This window comes from Galendromus occidentalis, unplaced genomic scaffold (genome assembly GCF_000255335.2).
Source record: "Galendromus occidentalis unplaced genomic scaffold, Mocc_1.1 scf7180000075612, whole genome shotgun sequence".
Lineage (NCBI taxonomy): Eukaryota > Metazoa > Arthropoda > Arachnida > Mesostigmata > Phytoseiidae > Galendromus > Galendromus occidentalis.
The window spans coordinates 2,012,598-2,027,977 of NW_003803602.1; the positions used below are offsets into that span (position 1 = coordinate 2,012,598).

At 54.3% G+C, this 15,380-nt stretch overlaps 2 protein-coding genes across 2 annotated transcripts in view; one reads left to right on the forward strand and one right to left on the reverse strand.

Moving 5' to 3' along the window:
* Positions 1–413: 413 nt before the first annotated feature.
* Positions 414–3,079, reverse strand: LOC100899246 (uridine phosphorylase 1-like). Its single transcript, XM_029112014.1, has 6 exons — positions 3,060–3,079; positions 1,680–1,826; positions 1,217–1,517; positions 964–1,072; positions 662–844; positions 414–556 (listed from the first exon to the last, which is right to left on the reverse strand). Exons 1-6 carry the CDS (start codon positions 3,077–3,079, stop codon positions 414–416), a joined length of 903 nt encoding a protein of 300 aa, XP_028967847.1.
* An 8,718-nt stretch (positions 3,080–11,797) lies between these two features.
* onecut (homeobox protein onecut) overlaps positions 11,798–15,380 on the forward strand; it is a 42,795-nt gene continuing 39,212 nt past the window's right edge. The window contains exons 1-3 of the mRNA XM_003737825.3: positions 11,798–12,161; positions 12,246–12,480; positions 12,643–12,914. Coding sequence (XP_003737873.1) covers positions 11,798–12,161; positions 12,246–12,480; positions 12,643–12,914 — 871 coding nt within the window. The remainder of the gene's footprint in view (positions 12,162–12,245; positions 12,481–12,642; positions 12,915–15,380) is intronic.

The window sequence follows — 15,380 nt, forward strand, 5'->3', positions numbered from 1 at the left end:
AGATCTCTTTCTGGCCCGTAGAGTTCCATGTTGAGGCTCATCATCATCGGTAGTTTGCCCCTACCAAGACAATGGCCCTGACCCCCCCCAAAAAAAATTCCTGGGCACGCGCCTGCTTAGCCGAGACTGGAATCATCGCTGACATTCATCGCTGACCTTGGCGACGCTTCGTTCCTTCGTTAGAATTATCGCGTGATCTCTAAATCGATTAGAAACATCACATTCGTAAGATGAAATGCTCATTAGGACACGAAACTTTATTTCAACCCCCGGCCTGCCGATCGTTGTTCAGTTGTTCTCATAACCAGTCGATCCAGCTGTCTCGAGCTTTGGTTTACTAACTCATTGCTGACTCTCGTGGCTGATTCCCTTCCGACGACGGATTCCATTTTCAAATGCCACAAATAATGAAATCACAATCCCCAATGGAGTTTTTCCTTGATGAATGCCATGACTATGCTCTGTAGACGCATCTGCGCTTCGTCCAAAGAAATAGCGCGGCACGTGATCTGGTCTTCTTGGAGACGTTCGACGATGGTGACGCAAACGACCGCCGCTAGAAAGTACAGCAAAGGGTTCAGCTGAATGTTCATCGGACTTGACTGAAACTCGAAAGGGGCCGAGCGTATGCAAGATATGAGAGCTCTCGGCCGGAAACTACCTTTAATGCCTGCATGATGACACATGGCTGAGAAAACGGAGCTCTCCATCTCGATGTTGGTGACTCCGCGCTCAGAGTGAAGCTCCGAGAGAAAGGCCTGCTTACAGGCCGCTGTGTAGTCGCAGAAAGCCCCATCGAGGCGGGCTTGACCCTCGTAGAAGTCGTTGGCACTCATGGTGGTTGCTGGTGGAGGAGAACTTTTGAGAAATCATCCCCAACAGGCTTCTGGGCCCCGACTCTACGGGCCCATGGACTGGGATTGGAATCGAGTCAAAGAAATTCATGAATATTTTCATCGATACCTCCCACGACGGTGACATCAGGACAAACTGCCCGGCCGACGTTTATGATTTCATCGGCCAGATCTTGAGGAAGGACACAAGGTCGATCGATGCGTCGGCCTAAAACCGCCTGGAATATTCATCCAGGCTCATTTGGGCTCATTCGTTCATGATTCGTGTAACTTTCGGGAATTCTCTCTCTCCTCAGCCTGCAACATTCAGCTCTCCGACTCCTGCCTGAACAAGGAACAGCTCCTGACCCGGGAAAACTCACGAAAGGATGGCTCGTCTCGCCGAATTCGTTGATCACTTTCTTGCTCACAACGATGGATCCAGGCGGCAAGCCCAAACCGCCGGACGTTCCCATTCGGATGAAAATCACGTCCTTAGCCTCTGCGTAGTACAGCAGCTTGAAAAGTTCGTGAAGAAGAATCGAGACCGACGGCGCTCCCATCCCGTGCCCAACACACAGCACGGGTCCCGCTTTGAACATGGAATATCTATGCGAATGCATTGACAGATCACAGAGATCAGTTCCCGTGGGCAATTTGATCCCAAAGTCTCGAACGATGTTCCTGTAAAATGCAACCATGAAGGTCTTCGAGGATCTATATCAGTATCGGAGCGAAGGGTCAACGGAAGTCGGGAAGTCCCGCTTCCTTTCATCGTCGTTCCGAGCTCGCCTTGAGATGACAGCGTTTCGACGCGAAGCTTCGAAGTTTGGAGGGAGCCCTCACCGAGCGAGTTTCTCCATCCTGTAAGCGGTTCCGCCCATGCAGACAAACCGAACGTCGCCAAACATTTCTTTCAGGCTTTGATTCGTAGAAAATCCGATGTGGTACAGGGTGTCCACCTCCATCGAGTCGAGACCCTTGTTGCGAATCGGGTTGCATCTCTCCCTGAGAAACGGGAACGGCTTGAAAAATCGTTTCGGAACCTCCCCTTCCTCTTCGTTCTACCGGAGGGCAATCCAAGCCGGCATGGGGACACGGACTCCGCCCGGAGGCGAAACCCCTAAGAAGTTCCAGAGGGGTGCGCTGCTCTTTCTCCAAGGCTCATCAAATGTTCAACCAATGGCAGAGACTAGCCGTCCAAGAGACCCAGAACAAGGGCCAAGAGAAGACGGAAAAGGGCCGGGAACGTTAGAGACTCACATGTTCGCCGTCCTCAGCTGATCGGAATGGCTCTATGTTGACAATTCTTTCGCTCCACTCAGTTGGAGTCACCGACGCGACGGCCGCATATCGTAATCACACTTAGAACCAGATTCACAGGTGGGGAACGTTCCTGTATCGCAGCATTTAGCAGCTTCCAGCTTCAACATGGTATGGGGGTAGTAATTAGAAACGTTCCAAGTCTTGATCGAGGAAGAAAAATCCGCAGAAGCCGGAGTTCGATCTCCCCTCGTAAAGTACGGGAACTGACGTCGAAGGACCTTCGTTGTAGATATGGGTCTTCGACCGACGACTGTCTGACCTGTTCTATTTCTCTGGAAAGCCATTCACGCCCGAAATCGGAACCGGATGGAAATTGAAATTCCCCACGCCGAAATTCGTGTTCATTTCGAGCCGGCAGAGGGCAGCACCCATCTCAGAGTTCCTGAGTTTCCTCACTCGTATGTTGCGAGGCGAGCTCTCGGCGGCTTCCTCGGAGGCACGAAACTTTTCCGCGTCCAATGTACGATCAAGTGAGCTCACGGTCTCATCTGAGGGACATTCCGAACAAAGACGCGTCCTCCACAGTTTTCACCTCTCCTGAATGATTTTTCCAGGGGCATCAGCCTCAAACTTCGTTCAGATATTTGGTAATCCGTCTCCCTTTGAGGGATCGCAGATGAGAAGCCTCCGATGAGCGCAGTCCGAACACAAAGAAACAGTAACACTCACTTTCGAGGTGACCACTGCAGATCCACCCGGCTCATTTTAGGGGGAAGGGAGGAACCTCCGAGCATGGAGGCATGTTACTACTACCTGTTCCGCACATGATGCTTGTGAGAAAATTACTTCGAAATGCTAGCACGGTCGACAGTCTTCGAAATATCCGGGAGATGTGAAATAGCTCCGGAATGAGGTTATGTAGTAATTAGTAATCATCACGGTCATGGGATGAGGAGAGCATGAACACCATCGGCAAGCATGGAAGGCTTGCTTCAAGCCCCCGCGAAGAGGGACTCGTGATCTGGCGCGCGATTTCGTGCGCAGCAAACCTCAGAGCTGCGGCTGAATTCTGACAAGACTCCCATTCGGTGCAAGATTCCAATCGAGCGCCCTCGGATGCTCTAAATATCGTTCGCTCCTTCTGACCGGAAAACCTCGAACGCAGCTCCAGAAAGGTCTGCGCGCGGATACACTCTGCGCTGGAGCTCGGATATGCTCCGTTCGATTTCCTCTGCGCTCTATGTACATGAGGATGAGGGAGACGTGATACCTGTCTGAGAATGAATCTATCATCCAATGACCGTCTTCAAGACGTCACACTTTAGGGAATGCACTCTTCTCCATGAGTCGAACCGCTATCCTTCCTGGCGGAGCTGTAATGTGATGCCATGCTTCAGCGAACGAATTTCTGGCAAACATGAAATTGGATCGCATGCAGAGAATGATCTACATCAATATCTGGATATTTCTAGATAATTGAACGTATCTCACGTCCGGTAACTCCAGGGCCGTCCTCATGGCATTGAAACACGTAGATCCTTGCCGAAGCGGCGGTTTGTTGGCAGAGGCTACTGGTAGCACCGAAAGGGTTCAAATCCTGATCGCTGAGCCCCCGAACTGATGAGCAAATTCTCAACCTCATGCCGAAGCTTCCCGTTCCCGTTCCTATACGCAGCTTGACCTCTTAGCTGATTCAAGCTCTCGTCGTATCGGTGTTTCGGCAGTCAGAGAATTATTTCTGATGTTCTTCCGCCCCCTGTTTACGTCCCCGTCACGTCTTTGTCCGCGCATCCTCAGAATGTTATTAGAGGCGAAAATTTGCCCCTGCGGAGCTACAGGTGACGACGAGCGTCCTTCAGATTCTGTCTGGAGTCGATTCCACCTCAGATATCGGACAGATATTGTATTATAGGCTCCGATAAAGCGATAAGACCGATATCCCCCGCCGCAGATGAAGACCGATACTTGTATTTGGCGGTGAGCTGGACGACAAGCGCGCCTAGCGAGCGGATCGGGACTCCTCGACGGTTTCCTTTCGTTGGCTTCCGATGAGGTTACTCGGCGTCGACAGCAGGCACGGCGGCCAGGAGACGAGGGATGACAGCACTCGAAGCGGGGAACCAGCGAAGCCGTTCGCAGTCACTCAATGACTGAAAAGAGTGAAAGAAAAACACGAGCGAGCAGCGCGGAGAGCAGATTGCTTTCTCAATATTCGATCATTTCGATTTCCAATTTATTTGGCGGCGCTTGGTCACTTAGACCTCATCGACATGCTCGGATATGACGAGGGTACGCCCACGAAGGAACTGAAGACGACAGGTTGTTTCTCCCACCACGAGTCTCAGGACCATCACGTTTCCGGGAACTTCTCCCGCGTAGAATATCCATTTAACTCGCCACGATGACACGCGAGCGTAGGGAAAGCGTATCATACGATCGCTGCCGTTTGAACCCAAGAATTTCCATCGAGCTACCAGCTACTTCGGGCCGAAGATGAATCGCGAAGCGGCCATTAGTCGCTCGGAAGTGATGGAGTGATGACCTAATCGATTACCTTAATCGCTCGCGCTCAATGAGCGACGGGACGTCTTTCAATTTCCGACGGTTCTGCTCTCTGAGAGGGTCCTGAGCACGACTGCGGACTTGCATTGCCGAAAGAGCCGCCTCTGCTCTCAGAGCGACATCGGCCGGGATTGGATACCGAAAGCCGTGGGGTAACGGAGGTCTCTTTGTTGGCGTCGTACTGATCTGTTGGAGTTCGAGGTACCACCTGAAGTCCAGTACCACCGATGCATGGACTCTGAGGGCAATGGTCGCGAGTCGCGAAACGTTGATGATGGTATTGAAACCTGATGGTGCTCCTTCCGCCGATGCCTCAGAAGGAGAGAGTGTTCGAGTGAGAAACGAGTCCCGGACGGGGGGTATACCCCTCGATCCCCCTCAAGAATATCGAGGGAAAACTGCTCTCTCTCTTGCCGATATTCTGCCTCAATCTTCGTCTCAAAGTCGTTCGAGTACACCTCTTTGGGAGCATGCTACTTTCGAGACTAAATCCGGTAAGCGGTGTGCCACGGAAAGTCCACATCCAGCGAGATCTCCGCTGTTAATTCTCGGGCAATGCGAGGCGGGAATGCGGAATTCGGAGCGCGTTCCACTCCTTCCGGCAAAAGTTTTCAATTCAGCTGACTGATTGCTCTTTCGCTTGTCCCCGAACATAGATGGAGAGTTTTAATTACATCGCCAGGTCCGTGCGAACCCCTCGTCGAAGCCTCAGAGCTCGTTGTTCGACTCTCCCGGTCTCGAACAACGTATTCTTCAAAAAGGCCCACGTTTCAGCGTTGGCCGAGGCAGGCCGAGGGAGGCAGGCAGGCAGGCGGGGTAGGCACCCCAGTTTCGAAGAGCGGAGCCCGGGGTATCGGACTATCGACCCGTAGGAGTACTCCAATCCAACGAACATTACATACGAGCGAACGGAGCAACCAACGGAAAAGACCGGCCCCGACATTTGCTGTGAAATCCGTAGAGCCATAGGAGCTCCACGGAAGCGCAATGATTTTAAATTCGGATCTTTTTCCTTCTGGTCTATTTCGCTCTAAGAGCTCACATGCGTGGCTAGATTTCAATATTCAATATTCCCAAGCTGTGTATCCGTTTGCGTTGAGGCCTATCACACGTACTCGTATGTGGTCCGATATAATGCTTGAGTTTTGCAATGAGCGTACGGTCTCCGTCTCTTTGTGTTTAAAGAAATGCGATGAGTTTACCAGGTCGTCGATGTCGCCATCGCGGCTCTTGTCGACTCGGATGGATTCGACGACCTCGGACGATCGATAACTTCGTGACGATTCCGAGCATTATCGGTGGCAACATGCTTGGGAGCTAAGCTCAGGGTACGGAGTCGATGAGGAAAAGGTTCCATCGACCTCGGTCATGCGGAATCCCTCAGGTGCGGCTTGGTCCTCCTTCGTTCGGTCCTTCGAGGTGCGGGCTGATTGAGAAGGATCTAAGCCGCAAATTCCAGAAATGCTCCCTTCGGGCTGCACGATTCAATAGGGGGAAGGCTACAGAGCCTTGTATGCTCCGCATGCACGGCAACATCCCGATGGCATCATCGATTCCCGATCAAGATTCGTCTCTTCACTCTACGGTCTCGCCCGGTCGTCACCAAGGCGCAGTGCCGTTCCTATCGATGGAGAATTCTGCAGACTGTTCCGGGAGAAATTCGAAACCGAGCGCTCTCCACGCATCTCCTGAAATCAAGAGATGGTGCCAAGGTTCCAGAATTCGTCTCTATCAGAGATCATCGTATGACACACTGTAGCCTTCCGGGTCCCCAAGTTGAAGGCGGGTCGTCCGATAACTGTGGGTATACCGTCAAATCGGTTGTCTGTGGAGCATCTCCGATACAACGTTTTATTATCCCCATCAGAGTCATCACCTCGCGATTGCTCAACCAATCGCCACCGATCATCCCATGATGAGCCACAGCTCAAAACGGGGCCCCCGATCCCAGCCGAGGATTCAACCTTTTCGAGAACGCTCGACGGCCCTGCGGTGCCCACGAGTATTTTCATCGAGCTACGCAAATCGGAAACAAGACATCAACTGCAGACTCCTCCGTCGCCAGCGAGAGGAATGTCCACTTCCCATACACGAGACTACGTACGTGGCGTTTCCCGCCATCGACTGGTGACTTCGTAGAGAAACGGCTATCAGCGTCTCGATTAGGGATGCTTACAGAGGCATTATCCACCATCTAGAGGCAAAGTATAACGTCTCCGCCACGGACTTAATAATTGATCGACGGGAGAATATGGATAAGCGTACGGGAAGATGACCGATGTCAAACAAATGAATTGGATCCAGTGGAAGAGACGAGAGGCGCCGCCGCTCGCTCTCTTACTCATGAGCTCACTTCAATCGATGAACTCGATAGACCGATATCCGTTATGGAATTCCATTGAGAGCCTTCTCATCTGTTGCTCATCGCGGAACAACGACATTATTGCAGCCGCTCTCGTCTCTCTCATCGTCCGAACGGTTAATCTCGACTTGATTTGAGAATTTCCCTCGCCCGGACCGCGAGAAAATTCCGTATCGACCGTGACGAGTACAGGAAGCCGATGGAAAGCGATGAGGGCGGCTGTCGCAGAATCTAGGAATCTCATGGGTGAACGGAACATTTTCAGATCCCCCACCGATACTCGCGCTTTCCCGGTGTCGAATTCCTCCGGGAAAATAATACGATTCATTCCTGAATGAAAACCAACAAGTCACGCCGCCGAGCGTGTCGTGAAACATGTTTCTGCAGTTTACGTCTTGCGGAGCCCCTTGGCGCGTGAGGTGCTGAAGGTGACCAGCGGTTCACAGTGCGAATCGGACGGAAGGCTCGGTCGCGTTGACGTTGGGCGGAGAACTTTCCTAGTTATATATCCAGCCCGAGCGGAGATTAGGGCGTGGTTTGCAAGGCCCCGGCTGTTCCACGGGTCGGCCACTGCTTCTGCTGTTCCTGCAGATGTGTACGTCGACGTCGATGATGTTGTGGCTCTTGGCGTTGTTGTAGTAGAGGCGGCCCGATCGATAGACGTGGAAATAATGTTGCCTGCATGCCCACCAGGCGAATTCTCCCTATGTCGGCCAGCCAGCCAGCATGTCTAGCATGGATGAAGACTCGCTGTTTTCCGTTATGCGCCTGTCCAAACTTCGCTCGGCGGCTTGTGCCGCTCCCCTTCACCGAGGTCTGGGCGCCGTCCATAGCTTATTTGCGTGCTCCCTCGCTGTGAGGCAGACTAGCCAGTCACTCGCTCGTTCGTTCGGCCGCTCCGCCAGCCGGTCGGCCGGGCTGCAGTCTTGGCGGCACAAGGGGAACGAGCTCCAAGGGACGGGTTCGCGGGTCGTTCGGTCGCTCAGGAGGGGTGAGTACGGGTCGAGGCGTCCTGGGGGCGATGGTGGCCCAGCTGGGCGTACCGAAGAATGAAGCAACGATCGATGGAGGCGGAGCCGCTCACCATCGATCCGAACCCCTCTCCGATTGGGAGAGCCGAGCTGGAATCGAATGAACGAGCACACCGGACCGACTGACCGACGTACGGACGAAAAACGAACGAAATTTCGGACCGACGAAGAGACGAGAGGAACAAATGGAAGAGGGAGAGTTCCGAGACAATCTCGCGGTCGAGTGCCGTCAACGCTTCTGCGGCCTTCACCTTCTTCTGCTTCGCCATGAGAAGCCCTTGACGGACGTGGGCAGCACGTGGCGCGCTCTGATCGGCCTCACTCGGCTGTCCTCTCTAGGTCCGCGATGGTTTCCCCAGGGTCTTTGAAAGCTTATCGCCCCGAATATGAGGCCGGAGTTGCCCGTGTCCGAAATCATAGTTTCCGGTGCCGAAGGACCCGCATGAATTTCCACCGTACCGTATGCGCTTGGAGGAAACCTATCTAGAGTCTGTCATTTTTCTCCGCGAATCAGAGGAGAGCGGTGACGGTTCTTGGAAAGTATATTGGGACGCGCCACTCGTTCTTCGCCGGAGACTAGATCAGTTCCCGCGTGCTCTCCTGGCTTGGCAAGCCTGAATAGATGGGAACAATTTGTGCAGGGAGACGACAGTCGTCGCCCCGAACATTCCCCTGGATCCTTTTTTGGAAAGGACATTCGAGCACACAAACCTCCGCTCTCAGGAAAAGAGAATTCGCGAATGAAATGATCGAATTCCGGTCTGAGCGGGACGATAGAGGAGAGCTGTTTTGTTTTGGCGGGCGTCGGGATATACCACAGGACGAGATGATCCTCAGGAGCAGGGGTAGTATTTTACCAAGCCGCGTTTCCGGAGAGGGTGCGGCGTGGTAGCGCCGTCGATATCTCGGCCCCAGTACCGAAATCGTTCTGAAAACGCTTGATATCGATCATTTACTCTGAACTTCTGCCAACGGAGCCTCGAAGGGGAAGCGAGCATCGCTCTGTAACGGTCATTACACCGGAAACAAAACCAAGCGCCGTGAAGCGATTCAATGCTGACTCTGCTAGCGACATTTGCCGCTCGAAATTGCTCGGTCGGCACCGAACTTGTCATCGCCTCCGTGTGAAGCTCTCAGGTGCTCGTCAGAAGGTCGCTCCGGTGTTCTACACGCACGGACAGCTGTTCGGAGTCCCGCTAGGCGATGCGCTGCCTGTAGTTTGGGGGGAATGAGGTCGTGGTCAAATGGTCCGCGTGAACAAAATGATCCACCCTATCTGAGTTTTGGCGGATTGCGCATGCTCTTCAGCGCGGAGTCTGAGCTCTACGAGCGAACTCGGAAGCAAAATGGCGATACTGATGAATTTCACCATGTAGTGGTGGTGCTTTTGTTGTTGTGTCGGTGTTGTGTTTGTTTTGAGACTAAGCGGGTGCGAACAATGACTTGAGAGCCTTTCTCCGGACGTCGCCGACCAGTCCAAATGAACTCGATCAGTGTTTTCGGAGGTGGTGTCATGGTTCAGAGGATTCGATTCCGCGTGAGGTTTGTTTCTGTCAGTGAGTGGGCATCAAAACAAAGTAAGTAGAAAGTAGGTGATGAACTATTCGCTCCGAATGGATCCCACCGGACAGATAGTGGACGGACGTCCTCTGAGCCAAGTGGTTGTTTCCCCCGAAAACCCCCCGTCAACGAATCCGCTGCTCCGTCAACTCCAGCCCCTGGTTGTGGCTTCCTGCGATGGCCAGCCCCCGACCGTAGTACTGCTTCTGACGTCGACGAATCCCATGGGCCAATTGCAAAGTACGTTTCTATCGCCTCTGAGCGTTCTCGCAACTACACAAGGCGCCGTTGACTTTCAAAGCAACGCTGCAGCCCGTGCTGATAACGACGACGATCGACAGCAGCCGCCGCAGCAAGAGTCGCGGCAGCAGCAAGAAGAAGAACACGTACAAGAACTCAGTTTGGAAGAACAGGAACAAGAAAATCTTCCACGAAGAGCGCAACAACAACAACGAGAAGAAGACACCGATAGAGTCTCGGAGATCGAACATGGCTCCACTCGGATTGTTGCCGTCGGCAATTCACCGAGCGGGTCCTCACAGCTCGTGTTGGGTCCAACAACAAGTGTAGATTTGCGATCCGTACTCTCGGCGGCACCGGGCCAATCCACGGTGCCAAGTGGGAATCGTCTCGAACACGAACTCGGTGACGTCGGAAGCGACGACGACGTCGACGAGGCCGTCGGCGTCGTGAAGGAACAAAGCGCTGCTGCGGAAAATGCGAACCATGACAGCATTGTCAACGGGGACGGGAGTGGGAGAAGAAGAGACGTCTGTCTTCACGGCGATCAAGACTCCGAGAGCTCTGAGCCCCTAGTGAGCTGCGGTGACTCGCAGACGGTCGTCGCTCGTGGAGGAGGTATGGTAGCCGAGGAAACGGGTGAGATCATCAACGAGGACGTCGTCGAGAAGGTGGAAAGGGAACACGAGAGCAGGAAACGTTGTCCTGAGGGAAGGGATGATGACGATGATTCGTCGTTGTCCTCATTCGAAGGGGCCGATCCTATTCCCCTCAGCCTCGTACAGGCTGCCGTGGCTGAGGTGCGAGCGCTCGCCGCGCCGCCTGGCCCCGACGTTGGAGACGAAGACGACGAAGTCGGGTTGTTACCGCCCTCAGCGGATCTCAGTCGTCTGGGCGGAGCTTCTTTGCTACGGGGCTCGGTACTGGTGGCGCTGCAAACGACTGAAACGGAGCCTGAGCCTGAGGTTGGGACTACTGCCGCTGCCGCGCCACAGACTTCAGCAGACACGAGGAGGGCAGTCGATCCAGCTGCAGCAGCGACACAAACCAGACGCACGGTTGCCGGGTTGTCGTCTGGACAGGACAACGACTCACAACTGCTACGTATACGGACACCTGCGTTCGTGGGCAACGTCGCCGACCCGTCGTCGCCGTCGACGTTCACCTCAGTGTCAACGCCGACGTTGACGTCAACGGGTGTTCCGTTGTCGTCTTCGACGTCCGCTCCCAGTCGACCGCGCAGCTTCACCAGTAGACCCGAAACAGGCGGTCCGGCATCTGCAACCACATCGATAGTTCCTCAGCAGAGAATACGCCAACGACGTCGACCCCAGCTCCGAGATCAAGAGCTCCAGCTCGGCGCCGCCAAGGTCACAACAGGTGCCTGCAGTCGCTGGTCCGACTCGGGACTCGTGCCGTCGGCAAACAGTTTATCAGCACAAGCTTCGACCGCCGCCGAGTCGTCGATCCTATCCCTTGTACGGAAGTCCCAACGAGAACGGGGAGTCGGAGGAGAGGACGAGGAACCGGTGGTGGGACAACACCGGAAACTCGAGTCCCACCAGCGAGAACAACAAGGACAACAATCAAGGTCGCGAGGAGGTGAACAGGAGGAGGAGCGAGACTTTTTCCTTATCGGAGGAGCGGTCGGACGACGTCTATCGAACAAGACCCTCTTACGTCCTTCGTCCTCATCGACGTCCCTTCCCTCGGTGCCACCTGTATCGATAACCCTGCACCGACATCGAAGCAGCGGTTGTGCTAGCAACAAACAAGACGGGGACGTAGTTCACGGTACCAGTAGACGTCGGCAGAACAACCCGAAACAAGTTCTAGCCGCGGTTACCGTAGACGACGACGAGGACGACGACGACAGCCCCTGTTCCCCAGTGACGTCCTCGACTTGTGATGTGGGCTCAACAGCTGCGACAACCGACGACGCAATGATCGACGCAAGCGAGTTCCGTGCGAGTTTGGGAGACGGTTACCACCACCACCCGAGCGGGAGAATGTCCCCCGGAGGAAGTTTTACGTCGAACGCCTCCAGTTATGCCACCCTAACGCCCTTACAGCCGCTACCGCCCATTTCAACCATGTCGGATAAATTTTCGCACTACGGACACCCGCATCCGAATGCGGGGTTCTCGTCGCTGATGCCCGGCATGGGAATGGGAGGCTATCCTAGCTATGATAAACTGGGCTCAATGGGCGGCATGAACATGAGTCCTCCAGGGGGGCAGGCCCCCATGTTGGCCAACGCCGCGATTCCCTCACCGCCCTATTCACAGAACGGTTCCGGTGCAGGTGGTGGGGGTAGCGGTGGTGGGAGCGGGGGAACCGGCAGTGGCGGCGGCAACGGTGCCAGCGGACTGGCATCGCCCTCGGACAAAGGTCTCGTGTCGAGCTACGACTCGTATACGCACGCCACACGTGAACTGTCACGACTCGGTTCGCCCCAGTCTCCCGGTTCGTCGGTTGCACTGCACTCGCCCACCACCATGATCGGTGGTCTCAACGGACTCGCGAACACGCCTCCCGCAGCTCATCTGGCGGCTCCCGCAACGCCTCCCCAACAGGACGTCAAACCGTTCACGGCCGTAAGCATTTCGACCAGCAGCGCAACGCCGTCGTCGCTCTCGCGGGTTATATCGCAAGCATCGTCAGGGGTAAACGCAAGCGTACCTTCGCCGACGTCTGGAAACCCGTTGATTCAGAGTGGCGGCGGTGGGGGCGGAAACAAAAGTTCCGCGGGTCTCGGAGGCCAGACTAACAAGCAGACCAGTCACAGTACGACGTCGTCGTCGTCTTCGGCCGACGAAGTCGAGGAGATCAACACGAAGGAGCTTGCTCAAAGAATCAGCGCCGAACTGAAACGCTACAGCATACCGCAGGCCATTTTCGCGCAGAGGGTTCTCTGCCGATCGCAGGGGACGCTCTCGGATCTGCTCAGAAATCCTAAACCGTGGAGCAAACTCAAGTCTGGTCGCGAAACGTTCCGGAGAATGTACAAATGGCTCGAAGAACCCGAGTTTCAACGGATGTCAGCTCTCAGACTCGCAGGTTGGTACCTACGTATGCACATATATATATGTACCTATGTACAGCTCTCTGTAGCCGAGTCGTCCATCTTTACGTAGTTGTGCCGTTAGCCACGAGAAATTCAAATATCGTAGGCGATGCCATGAGGGGAAAGTATTGCTCTCGCGCTCGTAGCTTGCGACTTATCGATCAGCGCGGTCAGTGACCACAACAAGAATTACCACGATCTCCTTCCGTACCGATCGGGATCTTAGGCCTAGTCTTGCTCATCTCATTCGAGGCGGTTGCCGGGGGATAATCCTTCCGCTCGAGTCGGCGGAAGATCGAACGGTGCCCTCGGCGTGGCTTGTGTCAGGTCGGTCGAGAGAAAAAGGCGCGACATTCTGCATTCCCCTCCCTATGACAGTGTCAAACTGGTGGAACGAGGTTTTTGTGCTAGTGGTTCAAACCGTCTATCAACGCCGCCGGTGGAAGCTCAGCTGTGCAGCGGTTCTTCGGTCCACTGATGGAGCTGTTGATGGCGTACGCATTCGTCCGCTCGGTCCGTTGCTACCAGCGGCAGTACGCACACGAAACCCCGAGTTTCGTTCCTTCGTGTGGACGACGCTCTACTCGATTCAGTAACTCGTCAGCACCGCTGATCCAGCGAACCCCGAAAACAGCCGCGCCATCTGGACAGGCAGTGAGCGCGTTGGCGGCGGCTACATTTAATTTACCGTTACGTGGTCTTTCTGCTGGTCCGCCGAAACCGTATTGCTGCACCGATGAGCACTGTTTCCACCCGGATGTACTTACACTGGCTGAGCAACTCCAACTACTCACTACGAACGTAGAAAAAAAAACGTAAAGCATCTCGTCGACCGTCAGTCAGAACTTCACACAGTCGAACGTATAGAGGTTCTCTCATACGGACTGAGGTACGAGGCCATGGTTCTGACACCGCGCCCGAAACGGAGGCGAAAATCTGTGATATTCCTACATCTGCGATTTTCGGCGGCTTCCTTGTCGATCCCACCGCTGTCCTGACAGATCCATGTCAAACGATCACGGGAAGCAATCGGGCTTTGAGGTGCCCGGTGTGCGGGTCGTAGGCCAAGTGTTGATGAGTGACGCCTGTTGTTGAAGAGATGAAGCCGTAACAGCAGCCGCGATGAGTAGAGATATAATCTAGATTGATCTCCGTCCACCGGGTCGGCGGCGAAGCTCTCCGAAAGAGAACGCAATTATGGTTATCCCCAGTTATCTTATTAGCCGGGGTTCTGTATCGCGTTGCTACTTCCAAGCTGCGTCTTCTCGACCCCACTGTTTAGCTTGGTTGGGGGGAGAAGAGCACGACTGGATGAGAGGCAAAGGTGCGAGCGAGACTGCTTCGGGAAGTCTCCGGAGGGGCTGACGAGCCGGGACTATCCATCTGCGACGACCCCTATCTTACAAGATCATAATCCTGAGGTGCTTAATCGCCGCTTAATCTTTTAAAGCTATTTCGTCAAAATTTAAGCCCTCTCAATTGAAACTTTCTTCTGAAGACCTGCTCCCTTTCTTCATCCTCGTAGAGCCCCGGGTCCCGATCCCTAATGTCTTTAATTAGGCGCCACCTGATCGAGTTCTCCTCCGCTCGAGACTGCGAGATGAGCGCTATCCGTTCGTCTTTGTGCGGAGCCTCGAACGGCTCGACGCACGAGTTCTTCTTTTCCATATCGAAATGTCGCGCGGCCCCTCGGGAAATCTGAAAGCCTCTGGAATCAAATGGAAGAATAAGGAAACTTGGAAAACAAGTGTGACGTAATTATTGAGAGAAATGAATAGATTTTCTCGAAAGATCGACTCTCCGAAGGCGTCCCGAGTGCAGCAGTCAGAGCTCGACGAACGTGGGTCGCATTATGCGAGACCGTGGTTGCCATGGTTGCCGTGTCCTGAACCTCGCAGCCAGGGTTCGCCCGTCTCTCGCGAGAGCGGCTTCCATAATATTTAAAATTTTGATGGAGCATCCAGATGAAACAGGTACAATATACGTCCGTATCCATGGAGGAAGCGGCAGAAATCGGACAGCTTTTGGTTTCTGTCCCCAAACCTCTGATCAAGTATTCGATGACAGGAGGGCATCGGGGCACTCGATAACCGATTTCTCTGCTCCATGAATGCAGCATTGAGACGAGGCTTCCGGACCAATCTGCGCTCGATGATTCTGTAAATATCGAGGGGGAGGGACTGTGGGATCGCTCCCTGAATTCTCCACTTGTCCCCCGTCCCCTCCCCCGGGAGATTTGGCGTTTCTCCGGGATGCAAGCCGCGCCTCTCGGGCCAGGGATGCAGTAGTTGACAAGTTTTAAACCCCGATTTCGACTTGTCTGTCACTCATGGATTTACGCGTAGGCGGCTCACTGCGATGGTGGCCACAATGCGGTGCTGCTAGTTGTGTCACCGAACCATGCAAGCCATCTCATTGCCCACTGTATCCAGTGGTACAGTCCTCTCAGTCAGCTGTGG